At 44.3% G+C, this 27,867-nt stretch overlaps 1 protein-coding gene and 1 pseudogene across 11 annotated transcripts in view; one reads left to right on the forward strand and one right to left on the reverse strand.

The window, feature by feature from the left end:
* TRPM4 (transient receptor potential cation channel subfamily M member 4) overlaps nucleotides 1-27,867 on the reverse strand; it is a 51,192-nt gene that overhangs the window by 10,207 nt on the left and 13,118 nt on the right. For 4 of the 11 annotated variants that reach the window (XM_032485566.1, XM_032485564.1, XM_032485565.1 and 1 more), the window contains 15 exons: nucleotides 26,802-26,914; nucleotides 26,168-26,512; nucleotides 25,864-25,998; nucleotides 21,308-21,437; nucleotides 20,987-21,204; nucleotides 19,699-19,811; nucleotides 19,256-19,333; nucleotides 15,646-16,077; nucleotides 11,013-11,145; nucleotides 10,662-10,836; nucleotides 10,249-10,426; nucleotides 5,284-5,477; nucleotides 4,861-4,993; nucleotides 4,578-4,650; nucleotides 4,381-4,486 (listed from right to left, as the gene is read on the reverse strand). In XM_032485566.1, the coding sequence (XP_032341457.1) occupies nucleotides 4,381-4,486; nucleotides 4,578-4,650; nucleotides 4,861-4,993; nucleotides 5,284-5,477; nucleotides 10,249-10,426; nucleotides 10,662-10,836; nucleotides 11,013-11,145; nucleotides 15,646-16,077; nucleotides 19,256-19,333; nucleotides 19,699-19,811; nucleotides 20,987-21,204; nucleotides 21,308-21,437; nucleotides 25,864-25,998; nucleotides 26,168-26,512; nucleotides 26,802-26,914 (2,556 nt within the window). Of the gene's footprint in view, nucleotides 1-3,810; nucleotides 4,138-4,374; nucleotides 4,487-4,577; nucleotides 4,651-4,860; nucleotides 4,994-5,224; nucleotides 5,478-10,248; nucleotides 10,427-10,661; nucleotides 10,837-11,012; nucleotides 11,146-15,645; nucleotides 16,078-19,255; nucleotides 19,334-19,698; nucleotides 19,812-20,986; nucleotides 21,205-21,307; nucleotides 21,438-25,863; nucleotides 25,999-26,167; nucleotides 26,513-26,801; nucleotides 26,915-27,867 lie in introns of those variants that run through there. The other 7 variants (XM_032485559.1, XM_032485558.1, XM_032485560.1 and 4 more) reach the window with 7 other exon arrangements.
* Nucleotides 5,916-6,530, forward strand: LOC102509854 (annotated as a pseudogene).

The raw sequence follows: 27,867 nt of genomic DNA on the forward strand, positions 1-27,867 counted from the left end.
TTCTGCATGCTAGCAATAAGCAATTAGAAATTCTAAAAAATTTAAACAGTATCATATATACCATCATACTATATAGGAATACATCTAACAAAATATGTGCAAGAACTGTATGCTGAAAACCACAGATATTCATGACAGAAGTCAAAGAAGACCTAACCGAATCAAGAGATATACAGTGTTCATTAAGATGTCAATCACCTTGAATTGATCTGTAGATTCAACAAAATCCCAAAGAAAATCTCAATGGGTTGTTTAGCAAAACTGACAATCAGATTCCAAGGTTTATATTACAAAATCAAAGGAATTAAAATAACTAAAACAATTTTGAAAAGGGAAAGCAAAGTTGGAGGACTCACACTACCTGATTTCAAGATTTAGTATAAAGCTACAGTAATCAAAACAGTATGGTACTGGTGAAAAGATACACATATATATGTGTACTGAACAGAACAGAGAGCCCAGAAATAGATCCACACATATATGGTCAATTGACTGGTCAACTGATTTTCAACAAATGTGCTAAGATAATTCAACGGAGCTAAAAACAGTCTTTTCAACTAATGGTGCTGAAAATTAAACTACCCATGTGCAAAATAAATAAAAAACCTTGCTCTAACATTACTCTGTATAAAAATGAACTCAAAATAGATTGCAGCTTTAAATGTAAAGCCTAAAACTATAAAACTCTGAGGAGAAAATCTTTGTGACCTTGGATCAGATTTCTCAGGACAACAAAAGCATCAACCATAAAAAAAAGGTTGATAAAATTTCATTGTTAATTTACAAATTCTGTTTTCCAAAAGACACTATTAAGAAAATGAAAAGGTAAGCTACGTATTGAGGGAAAAATATTTGCAAAATACAAATCTGGTAAAGGAATATCCAGAATATATTAAATTTTACAATGTGGTGGTAAGAAAACAACCCATTTTTAAAATGAGTAAAAGGTTTGAACTGAGATTTTGCCAAAAAAGCGATACAGATGGCAATAAGCACATGAGAAGATGCTCAACATCATTAGTCATTAGGGAAATGCAAGTTAAAACCACAGTGCGACACCACTACAAACCTACAAGAACGGCTAATTTAAAACACTGATAACAGCAAGTGCTAGTGATGATGCAGAGTAACGGAAATCCCCTCACACACTGCAGGTGGAGATGCAAAATGCAAAGGGTGCAACCACTTAGCTGAGTCGAGCAGCTGCAGATAAAGTTATACACACACTTATTATACAACCCAGACACCCCAATCTTAGGTATTTACCTAAGAGAAAGAAAAAACAGACATCCAATACCCAATTTTCTCCAATTCAATCTAGGTGTGCATATCAGCCCCTTGGCTCGTCTAAGTCTTTGCTCTACAGGAGCTACCAAACCCATTCTAGTTTTTGGATGCATCTTTGAGCAGCCTTTACAGCTGTCTTCTCTAGCCCCACTTGTCCCTCTAATATATGGGTTCCTCAGCCGTCAGTCCCAAAGCACCTGCATTCTTGAGTCCTCACTCCACCCTGCTGCCTCCTTTTCTCTGACGACCTGCAGCTTCTTACCTGGGATTTTCTTTTTTGTATAAAATGCATCTCTCTTTCAAATGACCTGCTTGTTTAGAATTTTAGTGGCTTACATATTCTACTGATGGTCACTCCCCCTTCCCCACATCTGAGGCTGGAGCAGATATCCTAGGGGTTCTTTTGGATCGCAGGCTAGTGAACGCCAAAGCTGTCCCACACCCTCAGCAGCCCCTCCAGAGGACCCTACACGAGCAGATCACGGCTATGCTGCTCACTCTTAGTTAATGGATACCTAATCACTTACTGGCCTTGCTGGTGACCTGCCATCAGTCCTAAGAGGGAACATCATCTACCTTTGGGATGGCCCAGTTAAACTATGTGGCTTCCAAATGTCAGCACCAGGACAAGTGGGGAATTTTCCTTTGTGGCCACCAACTGTCATGCAAAGGGGTCAGGAGACCCAGCACTAGGGCTCTGCAAGAGAGGAGTGAAATCGGTTCATTGTAGGAAAACATACAAGTAGGAAAGATTTAGAATATAAGCTAATGGTAGTATTTTGTAATTCTTCTAGAGCACCTAGACTTCTCTTCAGTTAAGGGACTTCCGGTTTTGAAAATGATTTTTGTGTGGAAATGAAGTGGAGGTTGTACCTCTCCATTTTGATGACATGTCAGATTTCTACCTGCCAGACCTGGAGTTTTCCTGTTATACAGATATTTCAGCAGAGATAAATCAATTCAAGAGTCTCAGATAAATTAAATGAGTCTCAGAAAACTGGGAAAGAAACAGAAGCACCGAGTTAGCAGAGAAATAGTAAACCGCATGAAGCCGATTGTCACCCCATGACTGGAGAGACAAAGGAAGAGAATCGCGTTATCAGAACCTAAAATCTTAAGTGTCCCTGCAGAGCTGAAACCCACGCTAGAAAAACGGGCTGCCTGGATGGAGCAGCTGTGCCCGAGGGCATCCATCAAACTTGTTCTGGCAGTGCTAAAAGAGCTGAAAACTGCAACCCACTGGTGCTGTCAGACAAGACACTGCTCTGTGACTACGCTCAGGAACCGATAGGAAGCAGCAAGTCCCTTCTCCCTCCTCCAGTTGGTCTCCCTCTAGTGCCCCCTTTAGGCAGAATCTAACAGGAACCCAGCCGCAGAAACACGTGACTTGCCAGAGTAACACAGAGCAGAGGATATATATAGAAGACCAGATTTGCAGCTGAGAGACAACAGTTTAATAAGCCAGCGCGCCCACTGAGTGAATTCCTAAAGCTTTGCAGCATTTAACATTTCTAAATACAAAAAGGCTCCGGATCCAGATTGCCCAGATTTCTATTCAAATTTGGCCACTTTCCAGCTGTGTGACCTTGTGTGAGTCACTTATCTGTGCTTCAGTTTTCTTATTTGCAAAATGGAGACATTGGTACCTACCTTATGTGGTTGAGAATATAAGGTAGGTACTAATGTCATAAGAATTCATTGGCTTAGCACGTGAAGCACTTAACCCAATGCCAGGCACATAGCACCCTGTGTTAGCTGTTGTTTGTCATCGCCAGCATCATCCTTACTGTTATTATTAGTCCTTGGGTTAGAAGAATTGATTCAGCATCTTCTAGAGAAATCTGGTTGCCACACAACACTTGGCAACGTTTCAAAGCTACTCTGCACCCAAAGTGGCAGACAGTTGGAATTCCTCCAATTTGGAAAAAGGATGTTTTGGTTTTCATTTTTGGATGTGTTGGTTGTTGGTGGCTTTCCTGCTATTTTACTAATAATTGCTGTCAGTTCAGCCTTTTCATTACCAGTTTAGTTTGTTATGGGTTGTTTAGTTAAACTGCATGTATAATGATGCATATTTGCCTCAATTCTGTGCGCGCGTGGCCTGCAATTTTCCACTAATTAGACTTTTTAAAGACACATATGCAGTTATCTACTCAAATTTGCATCATCTGTTCCCCTATTGCCAAGCAGATGCACACAGCGCCCACCCACCCCCACTCCAGGAAATAATTTGCTTTTTATCACTGAGTTCTTTTTCCACTGCTAAGTGGGAATGAGTGGGGGGTGCAGATGGTTGGGGTTCTTGTCCCACTGAAGTAAGAGCCATCAAAATAGTGCAGACAAGAAGTGCTGCGCCCAAGTCAGACAGCAATAGTGGGCCTGAGGGGAGGGAACAGCCCCAGAAATACCTGAAATACAGCAGCAAACAGACCAAGGACCCCAAACACACCCTCAGTTTCAGCCCCATCCCCAAAGGATCTAGACACCCACCAGTTCCCAGAGAATCACGAATCCAGACCCTACTCCTCTCAAATGGCTTTATTTCCCCAGTGTGGGGAGCTGTGAGCGGGCCCTTTGGTCCCTGTACCCCAAAGACCCTGCAGCCTTCTCCAGCCCAGCAGGCTGTGGTACAGCCTTCAGAGGGGCAATACTTGGGCTCCAGAGGCTGATTCTCCCCGAGTGGAGCTGGTTCTGGAATGAAGCCAGGCCTGCAATGGTCCTGACAGCGGCCCAGGTTCACCTCATGGACAAGGTGGCCAGGTGCGAGGGGTCAAGGACCTGCTAGGCCTTACTCTGGGAGAAAAACTCCCTATGGCGGCTCTTCATTGAAGTCCACCAGCAGGACTCAATCTAGAGGAAGAGAGGAGAACAGGTGGTGGGCATGGAGAGGAGGACAGAAAAAATAAGAGACCAGCGAAAAAGAAAGATGTACGATAAGCCCAAAGGAGACCGAGAGTGAACCAGGGACAAAAGGAGGGCAGTAAAAGTGAAAAAGACTCAGAGAGATATGGGAACCGAGACCTAGAAAGCAGGGAAAGAGACGTAGGCAGTGACAGAGGCTGGAGATACACCCAGGTAGACCTACACACTGACCTTTGGGCCCAGGCGGGGTTGGGGGCGGCGGACCCCCTGGGGGAAGCAACGCAGAGCGGCTCAAGGCCTCAGCTACCCAGCCTAGGACTCGGTTACAGTGCTGGACCTGGAGAGCAGGGGGGATATCAGAGCTCCAGACCGGAACCCTACTGCCCTTCACCCCAGCCATACCCACCCAGCCTGGCCCAGGTTCTCACCTCCTGTTCCAGCCCTTTCAGACGCTGCTCATACTCGCGGATCTGTCTCAGCTGCTTCAGTGCTGTGTCCACCCTGGAGATCCAGGGTTTCAGGTCTGCGCCAGCAGCCTACTGGCCCCGCCCACCTTGGAAGGCCCGCCCCCTGGGGCTCCCCTTTCCTCACTAGAGTTCGGGGACCCTGCCCCTTCAGGCTCTGCCTCTAGCCTGCGCCTTTGCAGGACCTAAGTCGTGGGATTCTCTCCTGTGGCCATAAGCCCCGCCCACCACCAGGCCCCGCCCTCACTTCTGCGATGTGCGCTTCAGACGTTCTGAGTCGCTCTCCCGCTGTTCCCGAGCACGCGCCAGAAGGAAATTCTCCTTTTGCACTGACTCCCACGTCAACAGCCTCCGCTCTGCTTCCTTCGAGAGGTGGACCCCTGGATAGTAGGATCAAGATACAGTCAAAGGGCCCCCCATCCTCGGGCCACGCGCAGTCCCAGACCCAGCTTTCTCACGCAAAACTGCTCTTTTGTGATCTCCCAGGCCACCCCCCACCCCACCCCGCGCCAGTCTAGGCCTCCCACTAACATCCCACGCCTAGCCCCCGGCAGACTAAGCCCTGCCCACTAGTGCTCGTGGGCGTCCTCCTCCAGCCGCTACGTGCTCGCCTTTCTCTCCAGGCCCCGCCCACTGTGTTTCTCTCTTTAGGGTCAAGCCCAACTCTCACGAAAATGCTCGAAGACTGGGGAAGGTGGCAAGCGGGCCCGGCGCCTGCGCAATCGACGGATGAGGGAGTGCACGTGCGAGATGACAATAAGGGGCGGGGCCAGTGCGGGCCGAGAGTGAAATTCCCGGATGAGGCTGTAGCGCTGCGCCTTCCAGTAGAGGTCGCTGTTGCCTTGTACTTTGCCGAAGGTATGGCTGTGAAGACCCGGAGATCAAGAGTTACTGGAGGTCAAAAACCATTGGGACAGAGAGGATCAAGGTTAGCTATCAGGCAATATCTGTTGGAAGTCCAAGTCAGCAAGCAGATACCAGGATCAATAAAGTCAGAGATTACCACAGGATGCAATTAGTAGTTGGGTTAGGAGGGCCCAGGGTCAGACGTCAGAGGTAAAGTTGGGAAAGCTGAAATGAATTAGGTAGACGTTGGAGTCAGGTTCAAAAGTCAGTCTGGACATGAATCAGAAAGGAAAATTGGAGGTGGGGAGGGTATAGCTCAAGTGGTAGAGTGCATGCTTAGTATGTATGAGGTCCTGGGTTCACTCCCGAGTACCTCCATTAAAAAAAAAAAAACAAAAACAGTGTTCGCAGCAGCCGCCACCGCGCCGCCGTCGCTCTCCAACGCCAGAGCGCCCGAACCACCTCTAGCTTGCCAAGCTCCAGCCAAAGGAGAAGAGGGGTGAGTAAGGAGGTCTCTATACCATGGTTCGTACAAAGCGGACCGCCCGCAAATCAACGGGTGGTAAAGCACTGAGGAAGCAACTGGCTACAAAAGCCGCTCACAAGAGTGCGCCCTCTACTGGAGGGGTGAAGAAACCTCATCTTTACAGGCCTGGTACTGTGGCACTCCGTGAAACTTGGACGTTATCAGAAGTCCACTGAACTGATTTGCAAACTTCTCTTCCAGCGTCTGGTGCGGGAAAGGATTTCAAAACGGATCTGCGCTTACAGAGTGCAGCTTTTGGTGCTTTGCAGGAGGCAAGTGAGGCCTATCTGGTTGGCCTTTTTGAAGACACCAACCTGTGCGCTATCCATGCCAAACGTGTAACAATTATGCCAAAAGACATCCAGCTAGCACGCGGCATACGTGGAGAACGTGCTTAAGAATCCACTATGATGGGAAACATTTCATCCTTTAAAAAAAAAAAAAAACTCCTCTTCCTGTTATTGGTAGTTCTGAACGTTAGATACTTTTTTCCCATGGGGTCAAAATGTACCTAAGTATATGATTGCAAGTGGAAAAATAGGGGACAGAAATCAGGTATTGGCAGTTTTTCCATTTTCATTTGTATGTGAATTTTTAATATAAATGCGGGGACATAAAGCATTAATGCGAGTCAAAATGTTTCAGTGAACAGGTTTCAGCAGTTCAACTTTATATCAGTTATAAATAAGCCTGTTAAATTTTTCTGGAAAAAAATAGTAATAAATCCTAAAAAAAAAAAAAAAAAAAAAAAAACCTCCTAGTAATAAATAAATAGGCCTAATGACCTCCCCCAAAATAAATACATAAATAAAATGGGATCATTGAAAGTAAAAGAAATGAAAATGGGGACATTACTATCAACCTAATAGAAATTAAAAGGATTATAAGAAAATGCTATCAAAAACTGTATGCCAACAAATTAGATAATGTAGATGAAATGGACAAATTATTAGAACACAAAATTAACTAAACTGCCTCAAGAAAAAATAGACAATATCAAAAGACCTATAACAAGTAAAGAGATTGAATCACTAATCAAAAATGTCCCACCAGCAAAAAAGGCGTAGGATCAGATGGCTTGACTGGTAAATTCTACCAAACATTTAAAAAATAATTAACACCAATCCTTCTCAAATTCTTTCAAAAAACTGAAGAGAACACTTCCTGGCTCATTCTGTGAGGCCAGCATTACCATGATGATATCAAAGCCAGATAAAGATATCACAAGAGAAGAAAATTAGACCAATATCCTTTATGACTATATATGCAAAAATCCTCAACAAAATACTAGCAAACCTAATTCAACAGCATATTAAAAGGATTATACATCATGACTAAGTGGGATATACCCAAGGAATGCAAGGGTGTTTCAACATACAAAAATCAGTCAATGTAAGAAACCACATTAATAGGACAAAGGAAAAACAACACATGATCATCCCAATTGACACAAAGACATAGAAATGACAGTTGACAAACTCCAGCACCCTTACATGATTAAAAAAGCTCAGAAAAGTAGAAACAGAAGGAAACTTCTTCAACATGATAAAAGGTACTCATGAAAAACCCACAGCTAACATCATAATGTAAAAAGACTGAAAGCTGTCCCCAAAGATCAAGAACAAAACAAGAATGCTGACTTTCACCACTTCTATTCATTGCACTGGAAATTCTAGCCAGTGCAGTTAAACAAGAAGAAGAACTAAAAGGCATCCAAATTGGAAAGGAAAAAGTAAAACTCTCTCTATTCACAGAAAATATCATCCTATAAATAGAAAATCCCGGAGAATCACAAGAAAGCTAATGAAGCTAATAAATGAATTCAGCAAAGCTGCAGGGTATGAGCTCAACAAACAAAAATCAACTGTGTTTCTATAACACCTGCAATGAATAGTCCAAAAAGGCAATTAAGAAAACAATTCCACTTATAATAAAACTTAAGGGAATAAAGCACCTAGGAATAAATTTAACCAAAACAATGCTGAAAGACATTTAAAAGAACATCTAAATTAATGGAAAGACACCCTATGTTTATGAGCACAAAGACTTAATATTGTTAAAATGTCAATACTACTTAAAGTGATCTATAGATTCAATGCAATTCCTATCAAAATTCAAACAGCCTTTTTCACAGAAATGGGAAATCCAAATCTCAGATTCATATGGAATTTCAAGATGCCCTGGAGAGCCAAAATAATCTTGAAAAAGGACAAAGTTGGAAGACGCACATTTCCCAATTTCAAAATTTGCTACAAAATCAAAACAGTATAGTACTGGCATAAAGACAGATTGACCAATGGAATAAAATTTAGAAGCCAAAAAAAAAAAAAAAAAAATCCATACATCTACAAGTGTTATGGCTTGAACTGTGCCCCTCGCCAAAATATATATATGTGTGTGTGTGTTAAAATCCTGACCCCTAGTACCTTAGAATGTGACTTTCTTTGGAAATAGGGTCTTTACAAAGGTAATCAAGTTGAAATTAGGTCATTAGGGTTGATCCCTAACCCACTATACTGATGTCTTGATAAAAATGGGACATTTTGACACAGATATGCACACAGAGAGAACATCATGTGAAAATGAAGGCAGAGATTACAAAGATGCGTCTATCAGCCAAAGATTGCCAGCAATCCACCAGAAGCTAAGAGATAAGCGTGGAACAAATTCTCCCTCACAGTCCGCAGAAGGAACCAATTCTGTCCATACCTTGATTTGGGACTTCTAAACTGTGAGACAATACAATGGCCAAGTGATGTTTAACAAGGATTCCAAGTCCATTCACTGGGGGGAAAAACAGTCTCTTCAAGAAATAGGCCTGAAACAACTGGATTTCCACATGCAAGAAGAATGAAGTTGGACCCCTGCCACACACCAATATATAAAAATTAAGTCAATGAACCAATGACCTGACTATAAGAGCTAAAGTCATAAAACATAGGAGTAAATCTTCATGACCTTGAGTTTGGCAATAGATCCCTAGAAATGACACCAAAAGTACAAGCAACAGAAGAAAAAAGTAGATAAATTGAACTTCATCAAAATTTAAAACTTTTGTGCATCAAAGGATATTAACAAGAAAAGGGAAAGACAACCAACAGAATGGGAGAAAATATTTGCAAATTATATATGTGATAGGACTTTAATATCCAGAATATATAAAGAACCGCTACTATTCAACAACAAAAGACAAACCACCCAGTTTTCTAAATGGACAAAGGATTTGAATAGACATTTCTCCAAAAATGTACAAATGGACGATAAGCACATGGAAAGATGCTCAACATCATTAGTCCTTAGGAAAATGCACGTCAAATCTACAATGAAATAACCAGTGCATGCCCACTAACCTTTTAATAAGAAATGTAACAACTGTTAGCAAGGATGTGGAGAAATTGGAACCCTCATATACTGCGAATAGAACTGTAAAATGGTGCAGCTGCTGGAGAAAACAGTATGGTGCTTCCTTACAAAGCTAAACATAGAATTACCATAGGATCCAGCATTCTATTCTAGAAATATACCCCAAAGAAATAAAAACTGAGACTCCAACAGCTTCGTGAACACCAACGTTCACTGCGGCATTATTCACAATAGCCAAAAGATGGAAACAACCCAAGTTTCCATCAACAGATGAATGGATCAACAGAATGTCTTATATCAATACAATATCTGGAATATGGAGTATAATTCAGCCATAAAAAGGAATAATGAAAACATTATGCTAAGTAAAATAAGCTAGACACAAAAGGACAAATATTGTATGATTTCACCTGTATGAGTCATCTACAATAGGCAGATTCACAGAGACAGAAAGCAGCTTAGAGGTTACCAGGGACTCTGGGCAGAAGGGGAAAATGGGGAGTTATTGCTTCCAATGAGTACATACTTTCTGTTTGGTGTGATGAAAATGTTTTGGAAATAGTGGTGATGGCTATATAGCATAAATGCAGTTAGTGCCTCGGAACTATACACTTAAAACGGCAAAAATGGTAGTTTTTATGTTATATATATATATTTGCCACACTTTAAAAAAAAATTAATCTTCAGCCTGGGCTCAGAGAGAGGATCAGAGTCCAAAGTCCAGGTCCACAGCAGACTCTGGCTGAGTTTGGGGACAAGCCAGCCTAAATTTAAATCAGAGTTCAAGGGCTAAAAATAGAATTGCTTAGACTGGAATCAAGGGTCAAGCTGGGGTCAAGGGTCATGTCAGGGTGAAGGGTCATGTGGGGAAGGTCAGACCAGAGGACAGTGGGGACTCACCTGAACATTGCGATGAGCAAATTGAGCAGCAGGATGTTGGCCACAAGCAGGAAGATGACAAGGAGAAGCACCACCAGCCAGTTAGCATAAAGCGAGACGCAGGTGCCTGCCTGGCGCCCTGGGGGGAGCCCCCATAAGCCCTGCTCCGACGAACAGTTGCCGTGATCCATGAGGGCCACTGTGGATGGAGACACTCAGAGATGTGGCCCGAGAGACGTCTCTGTCTCTCGAAGGAAGGAAGACAGAAATGCAGAGGGGTGTGGGAAAGAGACCCAGCCAGAGGGAGACGGAATCCCAGAAGGAGGAGGGCAGGGACCCAAAGAGACAGAGGAGGGGTCGGAGACCCAGAGACGGGGGAAGGGGCGCACTAATCCCTCTCAGGGGGGCATTCAGGCTCTCTCATCCCTGTTTACCGTCCATGTCCTCCTGGGGGATCTGCCCAAAGATCTGCAGGTAGGGCCGATAGAAGACGCGGCGCAGGATGCCCGGGAGGCTACGGTCACGGGGCCTGAGGAGCCCCTCCGTAGCAACCCCGTAGGCAACGAGCCACACGCAGAGGAAGAAGAGGAAGAAGAACACATCCTTCATCTGCAGAAGAGGAAGATGAGATCAAGCCTGGCTCCGCCCTCCCTTACTCTGGCCCCGCCTTTGCCTCTGAAGCCCCGCCTCCACCCTGACTGTGCACCTGCAAGTTCCCAACACTTCCCTGGCCCCGCCCCCTTTCCTCTCTGGCCACGCCCACACCAGCCCCATCCCACCCTCACCATCTTGTTCACGATGACGATCTTGGGCCCCAGCTGTTTGTTGACTGTGAAGAGATGCAGCAGCCTCAGCGTGAAGATCATGAAGTCGAGGCAGAGGACAGTGCGGCCAAGGTCATACAGGCCTGGGGACAGCCTGGGGTGTGGGGAGACAACACGCGGCAGGGGTCACTAAAGGGCCACAGGGTGCCAAGGAAAACCCCAACTATTCCCAAAACCAGTTCTTGACTGTGAGCATGTGGCCTCCCCAGGGCCAGAACTGGGACCCCCGATTCACCCGCGATTTATTTGAATTCTGGCACCATGACAGTGCCCAGCGGGGCCGCAGCAGGGCACCCCACCCGCTAAATAATGGCTGCATGAATGATGGCCTTAGCAAAAAGCCGGGAGGTCCCTGTAAGAATCAGGTTGGGGGGAAACTGCGGGAATATCTGTCCAAATATAAAAGGCAAAATATAGAGAATTCCAGCAAACCCATAAGCAGAAGACAAAATACCTAACAGGAAAGAGGATGAAGAATAAGACACAATTCACAGAGGAAGGTCAAATGACCAGTAACATCAGCAATCCCTAAGGGGAAAGTTAAAATGATATCCCTATTTTACATCATCATGTACTTAAACTGAATGGATTAAAAACCTAGAGTAAAAGGCAAAGCATTAAAATCTTAGGAAGAAAATATAGAATTTCTTTATGAGCTTGAGATATGATAAATGTCATATAAGACAAAAAGTCTTATAAACAAGACACAAAAATCACAATAAAGAAAAAGACTGCATAATTTGACTACTTTGAAATATAAAACTTTCATGAATTATAGGATAACATAAATATAATGGATGGAGAACAGTCAAATTTTCTGCCAAAAATTCATAGCCTGAATTTGATCATGAGGGAACACCAGACAAACCTGAATAGAGGCAAATTCTACAAAATAATTGGTCTGGACTGTATAAAACAGTTAAGATAATAAAAGCTGTGTTTAAGATCAAAGAAAGGCTGAAAAACTGTACCACATTAAAAACAATTAGATGTGACAACCAAAGGCAACATGGAATCCTGGACCGGTTCCTGATATAGTAAAAGGGCATCGGTGGACAACGGATGAAATTTAAATAAAATGCCTGGGTTTTGATCATGTAAGAGATTAACATTTGGGGGACATGGATGAAAGGTGTTCAGAAATTCTTTGTGCTGTTTTTGCAACATTTAAAAAATAAGTCTCAGGTTTTTTCAAAATGAAAAGTTAAAAGAATGTTTAAGATAACGTACAAAAGTGAAAAGATAGGCTACAAACTTTGAGATGATGTTTAGAACAAAACCACCAAGGATTAGGACCCAGAGTGTAAGGAGAGTACCTACCAAAACATATACATGCAAGAGATCAATGAACACAATAAATGTAAAAACTGGGGCAAAGGATATGAAAAGACATTTGACAGAGTACATGTGGATATTAGATACGAAAGATGCCCAACTTACCCAACTAGTAGTCAGGGATGCATGAATTAAAACAAGGAGAGGTCAATTTTACCCATCAGATTGGCAAAAAAAATTTTAAAGTTTCAATTGAGCACTGCAAAAATGTTCAAGATGGAAAATATCAGGTATTGTCAAGCATGTCCTCAAGGGGGCACTGTCTTACCCTGATGGTGGGTGTGTAACCAGAAGCTATATTAGAAGGAAATCGATCCACATCAAGATTACATACACCCCTTGACCTACAAAGTGTACAACTTGGATGTAAATTTTTATTACTTTGGAATAATAAAGTAATAGAAGCAATTGAAATGAACACCCAGAAGGGATCGGCGAAATAAAATGATACATCCATTCAACTCTGGAGACACTGGCAGTTTCTCCCTTATAACCCGAGATCTTTGGATTTTTTTTTTCCCATGTAAAAATTCTTCCCCCACCTAGAAAACAGTGAGCTTGGCAATATGTCTGAAGTATCATGGGTATTCCTAAATCATGGTAGACATGGCCTGAGCCCTTTCCTCACAAAAGATACTTTTTACAAAATACAAGAGAAGGAAGCACAGTGTTCTGCAAAACATTCTTATCTTGCTGTTTGAATAAATTATTCAGGTCGAATTACTTTGTACTGTTTTCTAAACACAGCATAGAGGAGGCATGCATCTCAGTGTGTCAGCTGAGAAAAGACCAGCTAGTCTTTGCTGTCACCCATCCAGATTATAGGAAGAGGTGTCAGGTCCTTTTGTCCCCTGTAAATAGTTACAATAGGTTATGTCCACAAAGCTCTTTGTCTGCTCTCCTCAAAGGAGCGGCATCCTAACAGCTAGGACTTTATTTTTTAAAAAAAGAAGAAGGAAAAAAAACCCTTCATCATCAGAGTACTGAACCCAAGGCAGCTAATATTTGATTATAAGCTCATGTTATCTTAAGTAGGAAATGAAAAAGACTTTTGTAGAGAAGCTTTTGGCCTGATTCCTATCCCTTGAAGTTCAGAAATTTTGTCCCATTGCCTTATGAAAAGAATTCATTCATTCATTAAGTCTGGCAAGGGTTAGTCTGTCTTGTCTGATCTTCAGTCAACAATGACTGAAACCCCTTCTTCAGGAATCTGATGTAGCATTTTTAAAGAAGAAGGTATATTTGCAAATACTGACATGGAAGGAACGTCAGGACATATTACAGAGAAAAAGAAGAGGGTGCATAAGAATACATAAAATATAATATTATCTGTGTACAAAAGTATGTGTATCTATCTTTGTAAATGCACAGAAAAAGAACAGGCAGGATGTGCACCAAACTGTTGATGGAGGTAACTGCTGAGAAAAGGAGGAAGGTTGAAATGGCTGAGGGAAATAATCCATTTCTGTTCTATGCTCTTCTTCATTTGAATATAATCTCATTCAATAAGGACACACTTACGCATGTCTTTGGGACTAGACTATATTCAAAGATGTATTAAGTTGCTGGGAAACAAGATAAATGTGGCTTGAGAAGTTTATAATCTTGTGTGAGGAGAAAGACAGCATGAACCATGGTCAGAGCACTATTTGGGGGGCTCTCAGGATGTTATGGGAAAACAAAGGAGGGACCCAGAGTGTGGGAAGGAGAAGGGAAGGCTTCCAGAGGCAGAGACAGCAAAGCTGAGGCCTAAAAGATGTGTGGGAGTTGGCTTGGCCAAGGAGAGAAGGGAAAAGTGTTTTAGGAAGGGGGAACAGCATGTGCCAAGACCCAAAGACAACACAATTTATCCCCAAGGACATTTTGACTTGCCCTTTGCCCTCTCTCTGGGTACCACACAGTATGATCTAGAAACTATGGAAGAAATGGATATTATAATATAGTCCAAACTAGGCAACAGAAAATATTTGAGGGTAATTCCTCCCAATTTGTTTTTTATAAATTAGCTAAGAAATAAGTAGAAACAGTCAAGGTTTTTATGGAGGAAAAAGTTGACAGAACATTCAGGCCTCCCTAATGAAATTTAACTCTGCAAAATTTGACCCAGGAAAACTGGACGTGAAAGAAATAAAAACCACAGAGTAAAATTCACAAACACCAGATTTTGGCAAAATTTGATATGGACAAAAACACAAACAATGAATCAACTATTTGTTGTAAAAACTTAACCCAAATAATAACTAACCAAGTTGAAATAATTTCAGAAACTGAAAATGAAAAAAACTGAAGCTAGTGTCACTGCCCTGCAATATACAACCGATCAAGGAAGTTTAAAGTAACTGGAAAATATTTCCTTGGTAAGAATTTGTCAGTACTAGTAAAATTCTGAGTTTACAATTTTATAACTAAACAGATTCAAAATACCTAGGCTCAAGGTCAAAGTCACTGTCCTTGTGATGAAGGAATTGCAGGTAGGTCTCAGAGAAGATGCAGTGTAGACGAAGAAAAGAGAAAGAAACTGGGAGACAGCCCTGCAGAGAAGGGCAGACCCAGACCAGGTCCAGGGGCTGGGCTCTGTCCAGAGGCCCAGCTGGAGCCCCAAGAAGCGGAGAAGGACAGGCCAGCTCTGGGTGTACCAAAGACCTTTGTGGGCCCTGTCAGGGGAGGGGCTGGAGAGAAGAGAGTGGAGTCCAGGAGGCTGGGGTTGAGGTCCAGGTGGGAGAGGCAGGCTTGGAGGTGGAGGCAAGGATGGGACAGAGAGAGGCAGGGGGCAGGAGGACAGGGCCTGGGACCTCAGGCTGTGGTGGAAGAGGAGGCAGGAGGGGAGGGTGGGGCCCACTGTGTGGCCTGGTGCCTGGGAGCCAGATGAGGGTGCAGCCGCCGGGCCAAGTTGGGGGCCAGAGAAATATCTGGTAACATTCAGGTCTAAAATAAATAGCAGTGGGGGTTCTCACTTTAACCTGTCACCCCCAAAGCCATGTGTGAGCAAACTGCTTCTAGACCATCTTTATGCAGTGCCTGCAATCAAGAAGGGGTTTTTGTTTGTTGTTTAAGAATAAGCACAGTTATTTTTAAATTGTGAATCACGGTACCGTACACCTCTAACTTAGATAATATTGTACATCAACTATACTTCAGTTTTAAGAAGCGGGGGAGCCAAGAGTTGAGACACACCCCCTATGCCCCCACCCCCATCCTGCCCCAGGAGAGAAGGGTCAGAGGTCGCCTGGGCCGGGGTGGAAGGTCACCGGGCACTCACCGGCAGCCCACACCCAGGAGGAAGCAGGTGAGGGCCACCAGGTCGCACTGGTTCCAGGTGTCGGAGAGGTAGAGGTGCAGCCGGCGGCTCAGGGAGGCCTGGTGGGAGTCGGCCCCGGGGCCCCCCCCAGCTAGGCTGCCCAGGCCGCCCCCCAGGCCCTGGCGGAACTCCTCGCAGAGCAGGGTGAAGGCCCAGAAGTAGAGCAGCAGTTCCGGGGTGCCGGGCAGCTCGGGCTTGAAGTCAATGAGCAGCACATGGGCGAAGAGCAGCAGGAAGAGGAGGTAGGTGACCACGTTGCCCATGAAGGCTGTCACTGGCGCCCCCCAGAACTGGGGCCAGCGGCGCAGGCGCGGGGGGCACCCCCCACAGCAGCCCCTGTGGCGTGGCGGCCTCAGCATCCCTAAAGGCATCTTCTCAGGGGGGTCTGCTGGCCTGTAGGGGAAAGAGAGAGAGAGAAGGGAGGAGGGTTCAACCCGACCTCTGCACCTGACCTTCACCATGACCATAACCTCTAACCTTTCACATCCTCCTTCTCCTCCTTTCAAAGCATTCCCCACCTTCATGACTTCCGACCCTGCTCGACCCAGAATGGAGCCTGATGTCTACCATCTCCTTGACTTTTGACTTCTGTATCTAACTTCTGACCTCTGACATCTCCTACCATCAAGACTGCTGACCTTCCACCTCTGACTTCCTCCACCCTTCTGGCCCCAGGGCTGACCTCTGACTCTAATCCAACTTTTGTCTCCAAGTCCCTCTTCTTTCCCCTTCACAACCTCTGAGTCTCTATGTCTGACTTTGGACCATCTATCTGACCTCTGACCCTCAAATATGCCCTATGACCCCCTCACTTTCATGGCCTTGGTTCCCCAGGTTCGACAACACTATCCCTGAAAATTAACTTCTGACCTACAAATTCTGATACCAGATTATCCAGATTTCTCAGATAACCCTTCCCTATATCTGATTTCCAACTGTACAGCCATATTTGGCTTCTGAATTCCAACCTTCCTGGTCCACTCATATCTCTGACCCTTCTCACCTGAGTTCTGCTCCTCTGTCCCAATTTCATCCTGACTCTTAACTCTGACCTCAAATCAGAAACGGCAAAATGAATAACACTAAAAATAATACATTCTGAAAGCTAACAGGAAAAGCAAACTGGCTTGGAGAGGCATCTTCTCTTTATAAACCAAGCAGAAAGAAAACTCAAAAGTGGAAACAAACCCAAAGTCCATCAACTAATAAACAGATCGACAAAATGTGGTCTATCCAGACAATGGAATATAATCAGCAATAAAAATGAAAGAAACACTGATAAATGCTACAAAGTGGGTAAATCTTGAAAACATGATGCTAAGTTAACAAAGCCAGTCATAGAAGACCACATAGTGTACGACTCCACTTATACGAAATGTCCAGAATAGGCAAAATCAGTAGGGACAGGAAGTAAATTAGTGGTTGCCTGGGGCAGGAGGGGTAGGAGGAGTGGGGAATGACCGTTCATGGGTACATGGTTTCTTGTTGCAGTGATGAAAATGTTTTAAAATTAATTTTGATGATGATTTCAAAACGCTGAACTTACTAAAAACCCATTGAGCATTGAACACCTTAAATGGGTGAACTGAATGGTATGTGAATTTTATCTCATTAAAGTTGTTCTACAGAAAATAAGCAGAAAGAACAGAAAAGCTAAAGAAAGAGAGATACAGAGAAAACAAGTCCCTAATAACAGGAGGAAACAGACCGGGTATTTTGCATTGCACCCTCTGTGGGATCCTGATAACAAAAATGTATGGTGAGTCAGACTCTGGCCTAACATCCGCCATCCCGAATCACCCCCGGCCAGGCCACACACAGATTTCAGGGGCCTCCCTGCAGTGGGGAGCACCCAGGAATCTGTCCTTTTATAAAGCTCTCCATAGAGGTGGCACTCCACAGTGGCTTTAGTGCACAGATTCAGGAACAGGATGATCTGGGTTCAAATCCCAGCTCTACCACTGACCAACCACATGATCTGAGGTGGGTGAATTAATGCCTCTGTTATTTCAGCAGTAAAATGGGGATAATTACAGACCCTATGGCATAGGGTTGTTGAGAGAATTAAATGAGCTGATTTTCAAAAGGATTTAGCACACTGGCTGCCTGCTGTAAGTGTTCTATGACATCAGCTATTGTCATCAGTGTCATATGGTGCACAAGTTGGGAACTCACCAGGCAAGGACACCATTATTGACCCTGACACTGGGGCCTTGTGTCTAATTTTTTTCAGCTGTTCAACTTTTTTTTCCTTAGTTTTCTCCTCTTATCTTGACAAATATTTTGTATCCTTTGTGCAAGGTCTCAGAAATATATGTATATGCATATATTTAAATTTGAATTGTTTCACGAAGTATGCAGTGGGTTTACAGACTTCTGGCAGTCTGATTATGCTTCTAACATTTACCAGGACATTTTTCCTTCTGCAATATTGGGGCCGAGGTTCTTCCCTTGTCCTATTTATGTGGCTAAAGTAGAGATGGAAGGTGCAAAGATGGCTATAAATGTGGGCCTCTTCTTCTGTTTCCCTGTTACCATAGATTTAGACCCTTATACCTACACACACACACACACCATTCAACAAAATAAATAAGTATATTAATAATAGCAGAAGTAATTATAGTCCCCATTAATTGAGCACTTGCTTTGTACTGGGCACTATGATATCCATATTTTATATATATTAGCTCCTTGAATCCTTCCAACCCCTCCATCAGGCATTGTGGTACATTGTATTGCTGTGGACCAAATATTTTGGTTCCCTCCTAGTGGGAGAATTAGGAGCTAAGGGATTACTGCGTGACTTGCTTTTGCCAATGAAATGTGGGCAAAAGTGACATGTGTCACTTCCACATGGAGGCTTCAAGCGCCAGTACCTGGTTGGTACTGTCTCTTTTCCATCTACCGTGAGACCAGCAACATCTCAGCTGGGAGGTGCTTGCTTATCCCAAAGTGAAGACCACATGGAACAGAGCCACAGACAACCCAGAAATGGAGCATGAGTGAGACTAAATCCTTGTTGTTGCCAGTCACTGAGAGTTTCGGATGCTTGTTATTGCAGTGTTACCCTACCTAACCTGACTACCACAGGCACAACCTTCTCTTTGCAGAAAAGAAAGCTGAGGCTCAGGGGTGAAGCCACTTCCAAAGTCAAAGTCAGGATTTGAAACTAGGTCTGCCTGACTCAGAGCTAAATCCCTCAGCGCCTCCACTCTGCAGAATTATCAGATTGATAAATATTCTATTTCACTTGCTTAGGGCTGATTTTGAAGATACCTCCAAGGGTACCACAGCACAGAGATTACGCGCAAAGACCCTGGAGTAAGAAAAAAAAATAGGCAAAGGATCCCTAAATGAACCAGATTCACCCAGTCCCACTTGCTCTGTCAAGGTGGAAGTACACGTAGCAGGAAATATGATTTCCAGTGATGAACCCCAATCCCTGAACTAAGCCTTGAGCTTGGCATTTGCGAGACTTCCTCAGCATTCCAGTGGCTTCATGAAACCACCATCTCCTGAAGCCCCACTTCTCCCCTCCAGCATTGCCCCCAGCACCTGGTGCTCCACTCACTCGACAGGCCCTTCCCCATTGATGCCTTTATCCACGTCAAATGCCAGGTCCTTCTGCGTGGGCTCCTCATCTGACTTCCTGGCAGGGAGGCACGTACACAGTGAGAAACAGGAAGTGAGGGTGGGGGAGGAATTCTCCAGAGAGACCCAAACTTAGTCACCCAGAGACATGGCAGGGAAGGAAAGGAGAGCCCCCACCCGGAGTCACCCCAAAGGGACCTCCCAGCAAAGCTGTGGCCAGAGAGCAGAGGAATTGCCCCGAGAGACACTGCAGAGAGCCCCCCAAAAGCTCACCTCCCAAAACACACCCCCAGTGAGGGGAGGGGAAGAGAATGAACAAAGAAGGGAACCATTAGACAGACCAAGCAGAAAGGGGGTCAAAACTGAGCAGGAAGGAGAAACTGATCACCCTCCCTCCCGCCAATCTAACCCTGGGGGACTGACCTGAAGGTGATGAGGTTGGTGTAGATGAGTGGGGGGCAAAAGAAGGCGAGAACCAGGGCCCAAATGGGGGTGGTGCTGTCCATCTCCCCCCACCACTTCTGTGTCAGCAGAGACTGTGGGGTGCGGGGAAGATTAGGAGCCTGAACCTCCCCACAGCCCCTCCCAGAGACCCCAGGCAAGGATCAGGTCACAGCTCCTGAGCACAGAGCAGTGCTCACTGTGGGGACCATAACTATCAGGGGTGAGGGAAAAGTGGTCAAAGGCAAATGCCACCTGTCCCAGGTTTTAGTTAGTAGAGTTTAACAGCCAACATTTGTTAACACAATATACCAGATCCTGGGCTAAGCACTTTACAACTTTATGTAGATTACTTCAGTTAACCCTCACCGCACCCCCCAGGAAGACAGGTACTAGCATTTTCTCCCTTTTCACAGATGAGGCACAAAGAGGTCATGGAAGGGGCAAAAGCTGGAATCCGTAAGTTTAACCACCATTCGAAGCAAAGGACTCTGGGTAATTATTTGAAGGGCCAGACAAATCATTCCAAGTGAAGATGAGACTTCCTGCTCAGTGGGCAAACTTGTACTGAGGGTGGGACTCTCTGAGCCCCTGTCAGGTTCAGATTAAGGAGACAGAGAGTTTTCAAAATGTCAAGGCTTGAAGGATGGGAAAGACTGTGGGTAAGCAGGGCTTCCCAAAGGAAAGGATTTCCTATAGGAAGGGTAGGATTTCCTAGAGCTTGTCTATATCCAAAACACTGGGTAATTGTCCAGTGACATCATTCTAATTGTTGAACTCTGGAAATGGGGACCTCTTAAAGAAGCAGAAAGGACTTCCTGTGTAAGAGGTAGGACTCCTACTAAAGTTCCCAGGAATTCCTACATCTGTATCCTTTTTTTTTCCCTCCAGTTTTCTTTTAGGGAGGAGGTAATTAACTTTATTTATTCATTTATTTATTTAATGGAGATAATGGGGATTGAATCAGGACTTCATGCATTCCATGCATGCGCTCTACCATGGAGCTATATCTTCCCCCACATCTGGAATAGAACTTCTTAGGAGGGTGAGCTTTGCTGTGGGAAGGTTGGCTTTCCTGTGGTAGGGGGTGGGGCTTTTATGGGAAAAGCAACATCTCTAGGAGAGGGCTGAGAATTTCTGGAGGAGGAGTGGTCTCCAGGGGAGGGGCTGGTCAAGACCATGGACCGCCCATCATGGCAAGGGCTTAGCATCCATACTTCCCGGAGTCCAGCTGAGAACCATTTGGGATGTTGGTGTCTCAGATGCTCACCTGTACTCCGTCCTGGGCAAAGAAGGCACGGGCATCAGCCTGCGTGGCAAGCTGGAGGCAGGTGGAATCGCCCCAGAGCGGGCAGCGTCGAAGGAGCAGGCGAGCGGCCCGGTCCTCACTGCTGCGGTAGCACTGTCCAAAGAGGTCTGGGTGTGGGGGATTTATATGAGAGGGAGGGAAAGGAGCGGGAAGACAGTGTGAGGGAAAAGATGAGGGGACTGAAGGGGAGGGGGCAGGGTTATGAGAAGAGGAATGGGGAGATTTACAACCCCCTTTATGGTAGCTCCCTTGCCCCGCCCTAGGCACCCATGCCCCACGCACCAACACCCAGCCCCTCAAACTTGGCAGCCAGATCCTTCCTCCGTGCTACCTCCTCAGCCTCAGTCTCCAGGCGCGCCAGCACTCGGAGCAACAAACAGGCCCCAAGAGCTGAGGCCACAGAATTGGAACCCTGGAGAGACAAAGAGAGATGGGGTCACAGACAGGGTCAGAGTTTGGAGTGAGATTCATGGAAGGGTGAAGAAGGTGGAGGGAAAGCTTGTGATTAAGGGAAGGGACAGAGCCAGAGGTCAGAAATTAACCAAGGTCCTCAAAGGCCAAGGATGAAGTAAGGCTAGTACAGGAATCTGGAAGAAACTGGAAATGTCAGAAGTCAGGTAGTTCAGAGACCAGGAGCTGGGCTAGATTTAAAATGATATCAGAGTGGGAAGGGTATAGATCAAATGGCAGAGTGCATGCTTAGCATGCATGAGGTCCTGGGTTCAATCTCCAGTACCTCCTCCAAATAAACAAATTAATAAGTAAACCTAATTACCTACCCCCCCAAATAAAATAAAATAAAATAAAATAAAAGAGATAAATGACATCAGAGGCTATAGGCAGGCCAAGAAGCAGCTGGAGATGCCACCTAAAATGGCAGAGTAGAGAACTTCAAAACTCCATCCCTCCACAAAAGCAACAAATAAGCTGGCAAACACTGACAGAATCAACTTTTCCAGAAGTCTGGAATCTAACATAAAATTTAAAACAAACAGGAGAATGCTTAATGATGAAAGAAAATGCTATATTTCAGTAAAAGAGCACTGTGACATTTTAACTAACCTGCTTACCATTGCCAATTCCCCAGCTAAGTGGTTGCCTCGAAGGCAACAGCCCATATTCCTGCTGCAGGTTGTTGGTATCAGAGGGAACAATCCAGATCTTACCCTTAAATAATTGTGGTTGTGTGTAAACCTAGCTGGTGGCTCCCTGAAGGGACAGCTCAAGGACTTGCTTTTGTTTCACTTTTCCTGGAGCTTCTCCAGAGCAGAAGTGGCTTCCCAGGTAATGTTTGAAAGCATTTAAAGTCAAATGTATTAGCCTCAGCTAATCAAGGCAAAGAATACCAGTAAAGGTACGCAATAGATACCCTGAGCGGCTTGGGAGGGAAGTAGCTGGGGAAGAAAATATTTGGGGGAATATGGGATTGAAAAAGCTTCTGTGTGTACCAGGGAATCTAGAAGGCTACACACATGACAAAGACTGGATGCGTGTTCAGAGAAGACTAAAGAAAACCCTAAACTTTCACCTCTGTCTGAACTTGAGGCTCAGCAAAAGCAGGAATTGAAGGCTAGAGCAGAATTGAAAACAGCCTGCTTAAGTGTTGAAAGACAGCTGCGACAAAGAGCCATTCTGCAAAGTGGGAGAGTTTTATTCCACACCTCCCCCTGCCCTGGGCATTTAAGGAAATCTCTGTCAAGTCACTAGCTGACCACTAAGCTAGCAGAACAGGGACTTCTGTGGCCATACATGACAAGTAATACAGACTTCACAAAAGTAGTTTAGAAAAGTCACTAAACAAACAACAACACCCCACAACAAGCAGCAACAACGAACCCTGAAGGGAAGAGTTAAGCTGATTTCCAGAGTTGCCATATTATAATATTCAAATTGTCCAATTTTCAGCAAAAAATATTATGAGGCATGCAAAGAAACAAGAAGGTATGATCCATTCACAGGAAAAAAGAAATTAGGAAGCTCAGCCACTGGACTCACTTTAAATCAACTGTCTTAAATATAGTCAAAAAGCTAAAAGAAATCATGAACAAAAAACTAAAGGAAGCCAGGAGAATGATGTCTCAGCCAATGAAGAATAGAAATAAAGAAAAATAAATTATAAAAAGGAATCAAATAGAAATTTTGGAGCTGAAAAGTGCAATAATTGAAATGAAAAAATTCACTTAAAGGGCTTAACAGGGGAGGGATAAATTAGGAGTTTGGGATTAGCAGAGACAAGCTACTGTATATAAAATAAACAAGGTCCTAAAGTATAGCACACAGAACTACATTCAATATCTTGTAATAACCTATAATGAAAAAGAACAGGAAGAAAAGAATATTTGTATTATATATAATATATATATAACTGAATCACTGCTGTGCATCAGAGACTGACACAACATTGTAAATCAACTAAACTTCAATTAAATAAATAAATAGGGCTTAACAGCAGCTTTGAGGGGGCAGAAGAAAGAATTTGTAAATTTGAAGATAGGTCAATTGCGATTATCCAGTTTGAGGTGCAGAAAGAAAAAATAATAAAGAAAAATAAACAGATCCTAACACACTGTGGGACAGCATCAATCATACAATACATGCATAATGGGAGTCCCAAAAGCAGAGGACAGAAAGGGACAGAAAACATATTTCAAGATATAATAGACTAAAACTTCCCAAATTTGATAAAACACATGAATCTATACATCCAAGAAGATGAAGAATTCCAAGTAGGATAAATTTAAAAAGATCCACACTAAGAAATATTATAATCAGATCATTGGAAGCCCAAATCAAAGAAAGAATCTTGAAATCAGCAAGACAGAAGTGACTCATCATACATAAGGAATCTCAATAAGATTAACATGTAGGATTAAATAATTATATATAATAGTTATAAAACTACGAAACTCTTAGAAGAAAACATAGGGATAAAACATCATGACCTTGGATTTGGCAATGGTTACTTAGATATGACACCAAAAGCACAAGAAAACAAAGGAAAAAAAGAAAGACAAACTGGACATCATCAAAATTTTAAACTTTGTACATCAAAGGACACTATCAACAAAGGGAAAATACAATCCACAGAAAAGGAGAATATATTTGCAAATAATATATCTAACAAGGGATTAATATCCAGGACATATAAGGAATTTAAAATTCATCAACAAAAAAGACCAACAAGCCAACTTAAAAGTAGATAAAGGACTTGAATAGACATTTCTCCAAAGATATATAGATAGCTGATAAACAGATGAAAAGATGCTCGACATCACTAATCATTAAGAAAATGCAAATCCAAACACAGTGAGATACCACTTCACCCCCATTAGGATAGCAATTATCAAAAAAGAAAAAGAAGGAAAAGAAAAGAACAAGTGTTGGTGAAGATGTGGAGAAACTGGAACACTTGTGCATTGCTGGTGAAAGTAAAATGTGCAAAACAATATGGCAGTTCCTCAAAAAAATTAAACCTAGAATTACATTATCCAGCAGTTCCATTCCTAGGTATGTACTCAAAACAACTGAAAGCAGGGACTCACAGAGATATTCGTACACCAACCATAGCAGTATTATTCACAATAGCCAAAAGGCCAAAACAACCCACGTGTCAATCAACAGATGAATGGATAAAGAAAATGTAGTACATCCATACGATGGGATATTATTATTCAATCTTAAAAAGGAAGGATATTTTAACACATGGTACAATACTGAAGAACCTTGAAAACATTATACTAAGTGAGATAAGCCAGATATCAAAGTACAAATATTACATGATCCCACTTAGATGAAGTGCCTAGCATAGTCAAATTCATGGAGGCAGAAAGTAGAATAGTGGTTGCCAGGGGCTGGAGGGAATGGGGAGTTCTTATTTACAAGGGGGAGGGTATAACTCAGTGGTAGAGCACATGCTTAGCATGCACGAGGTCCTGGGTTCAATCCCCAGTGCCTCCGTATAAATAAATAAACCCAAATTAACTCCCCTCCGAAAAAAGAAAAAAAAAAGATTGAAAATTTTATTAAAAAAGGGTGCAGAGTTTCAGTTTGGGATGAAGACAGAGTTCTGGACCTGGATGATGGGGATGGTTACACAACAGTGTGAGTGTAGCTGATACCAGTGAACTGTATACTTTAAAAATGATTAAAATGGTAAATTTCATGTTATTTGTATTTTAGCACAACAAAGATACAAAAACAGAAAATAACAAGCGATGCTGAGGATATGGAGAAAATGGAACCCCCATACACTGCTGGTGAGAATGTAAAATGGTGCGGTCACTATGGAAAACAGCCTCAAAAACTTATATGCAGAGTTCCCATATTACCCAGCAATTCCATTCCTAAGTTGGTATCCCAAAGAACTGAAAACAGGTATTCAGTTTTGTTCCCTTCTGCATTGTAACAAGTTGCATCTAAACTGCAAGTGTAATTATGATGAAATGACTCCCCCAGCCTCAGATAACAACTCACTTCCACATACAGGCATCCATTTTGAAAGGGTGAAATTGATGCATATGTATGAACAAGAGGAAACGCCCAATATATACTGTTAATGGAAAAGGCAAGTTACAAGAAATATGTAGGTGGGGGGTGGGAGGGAGGAAGAAGCAGCACTTGGGGTCATATATAAAGAATGGAGGACGGATCCCCAGGACCTCCATCAAAATAAATAAATAAATAAATCTAATTACCCACCCCACCCCATCCCCCCAAAAGAAGGTAGGATGGGGTGGGACGTAGGTCAGGGAATCTTACTGCTTAGCCACTGGAGTCCAGTAGAAATAAAGGGCAGGTATGTAGGAGACAGTAGAATCAGAGATCAAGTCAGCGCTCACCATCTCCCAGAAGTACACGGCCATCTGAGCCCTGTTCAGGAGCAGTGCCCAGAGGAGCAGGTCACTCCAGGGGGCCTGCCCGGGGATTCCTTCCAGCAAGAGTTCTGAGGCAGGTTTGTCAGGCAGCAGATAGGACTGCAGGCAAGGAAGGTGTGATGAAGGTTGGCCCCGTCCCAGACGCTCCCTGACTCCGCCCCAACTATCAGCCCCGCCCCCTGCCCCTTCAGTCACACATCCAGTTCTCTAGTCACGTCCCTCCCGACATAGCCCCGCCCCCAGGTCCCTTTGGGCTTCTCCCACCCACCAGGTTCCTTACATCCTCCCTGTTGCCTTCGCCCGGGGGGGTGCCCCCGGCGGGGAACGTCGGCGCGCACGTCTTCCCCAGCAACATCCGCAGCACCTGCCCCACCTCAGGGGGTGGTGATTCCTCAGAGGATTTAAGGGCTGGGGTTTTGGTGCCTGCGCTGTGGGACACCTGGTCCAGAAGGCTGCGAATAAGCGAGTTGGGGGGTGCTGCGTTGTAGAGCTGGGTCAGGCGCGTCCGGGTCAGGAAGTGGCCCAAGCTGAGGCCATGGGAGATGAGCAAGCGAACGAACTCCGGCCGGTCATTCAGGAGCGCGTCCATAAGGGAGGCCTCCAGATGGAAGGACTGGTGGGGAGGGAGGAATGGGGGTAGAGGTGAGCACCGAGACAGGCAAAAGGCCAGGTGGGGTCAGAGGTTAAGGACAAGAGATGAGGATACAGAGCTATGAGTGACGAATGGATGGATGGATGGATGGGGAGGGAGGACAGATGGACAATCAGAGATAGATGGACAATTGAGAGAAGGCAGAACAGGCCTTAATGGAAAATAGAACCAGATATCAACGAAGTCAGGGAGAGGGGAGAATGCATCCCTTTTGTCAGGATCCCCAGGCCTCCAGGCCCCAACCCCTCACCCGCCACTGGATGTCCCCCCGGAAGAGTTCACTCTGGGCAATGTCCACACGGTTCCAAGCCACAGCCAAACGCAACTCGTCCAGGTAAGCTGAGGCTTCAGAGCTCCCACAGGCTGAAAGGGTGAGAGGGAGAGGGAGCAAGAAGTCAGGGGGAGGTTGGGAACACCTGATGGATGTCTGTGTTACTTCTATTTGAGACACTTGACATCTGAAGTCTGTATAAGGGGAGTGTTGGTGGGCAGAGTCTGGGGTCTTTAAGAAGTCAGGCTATTACAAGCATAAGGTCACTCAGCTCAGGGTTTAGAGCTGCCAAGAAAAGGAAAGGGAATCATTTATTTATTAAACATTTATTGAGGTAGGCTTTGGGCCAGGAAGTGAGAGGGGTGGAGAGAGAAATCGGAAACAGTCCCCGCCCTGAAGTAGCTCATTGGGGGAAATATGCCCCAGAACCACATAACTGCCCTCAGAGTGATCGGTGCCCTTGGTGGCGGGCATAAAATGTGATTAGGGCCCAGGCGAGGCTACAATTGCAAAGATGGAGAGATGCAAGGGGGGCCTCCCAGAGGACGGGCACTGAGCTAGGGCTTTTGAAAGTAGGACTTGCAAGTCTGCATCTAAGATGAGAAAAGAAACCACAGGGCAGCAGGAGCAGCTTGAGCAAAAGCCTGGGTGCAGGAAAACACAGGATATGATGGCAAATGTGAGTCACTCTGATTTCCTGATTGGGGAGAATTTGTGAGAAGCAAGAGGAGACGGAAGCAGGGAAAAAAATCCAAACATCAGAAGGACTCCATAAACCCTGAAGGTCATTAAAGAGAGCAAGGAAGAACAAGAGGCCTGTAAAACCCTGATCCAGCAATTTAATAGATTCAAATGTGTGGAAAGTCTGAAGCATCCAGTGGATCTAAGGAGAAGTAAAGCAAAGCCTAGACATCCCTGGGTCTCAGAGCACTTGTGCCATCGAGTTAGTTTTTCCTTCTGGCTAAACTTGCTCCACATCGGTCTCCAAAGCAAAGGAAGACAGATGTCCCTATCATCTCATCTGGTTTGTTCCAAAAAATCGGTT

This window comes from Camelus ferus, chromosome 9, assembly GCF_009834535.1.
Source record: "Camelus ferus isolate YT-003-E chromosome 9, BCGSAC_Cfer_1.0, whole genome shotgun sequence".
NCBI classification, from domain to species: Eukaryota; Metazoa; Chordata; class Mammalia; order Artiodactyla; family Camelidae; genus Camelus; species Camelus ferus.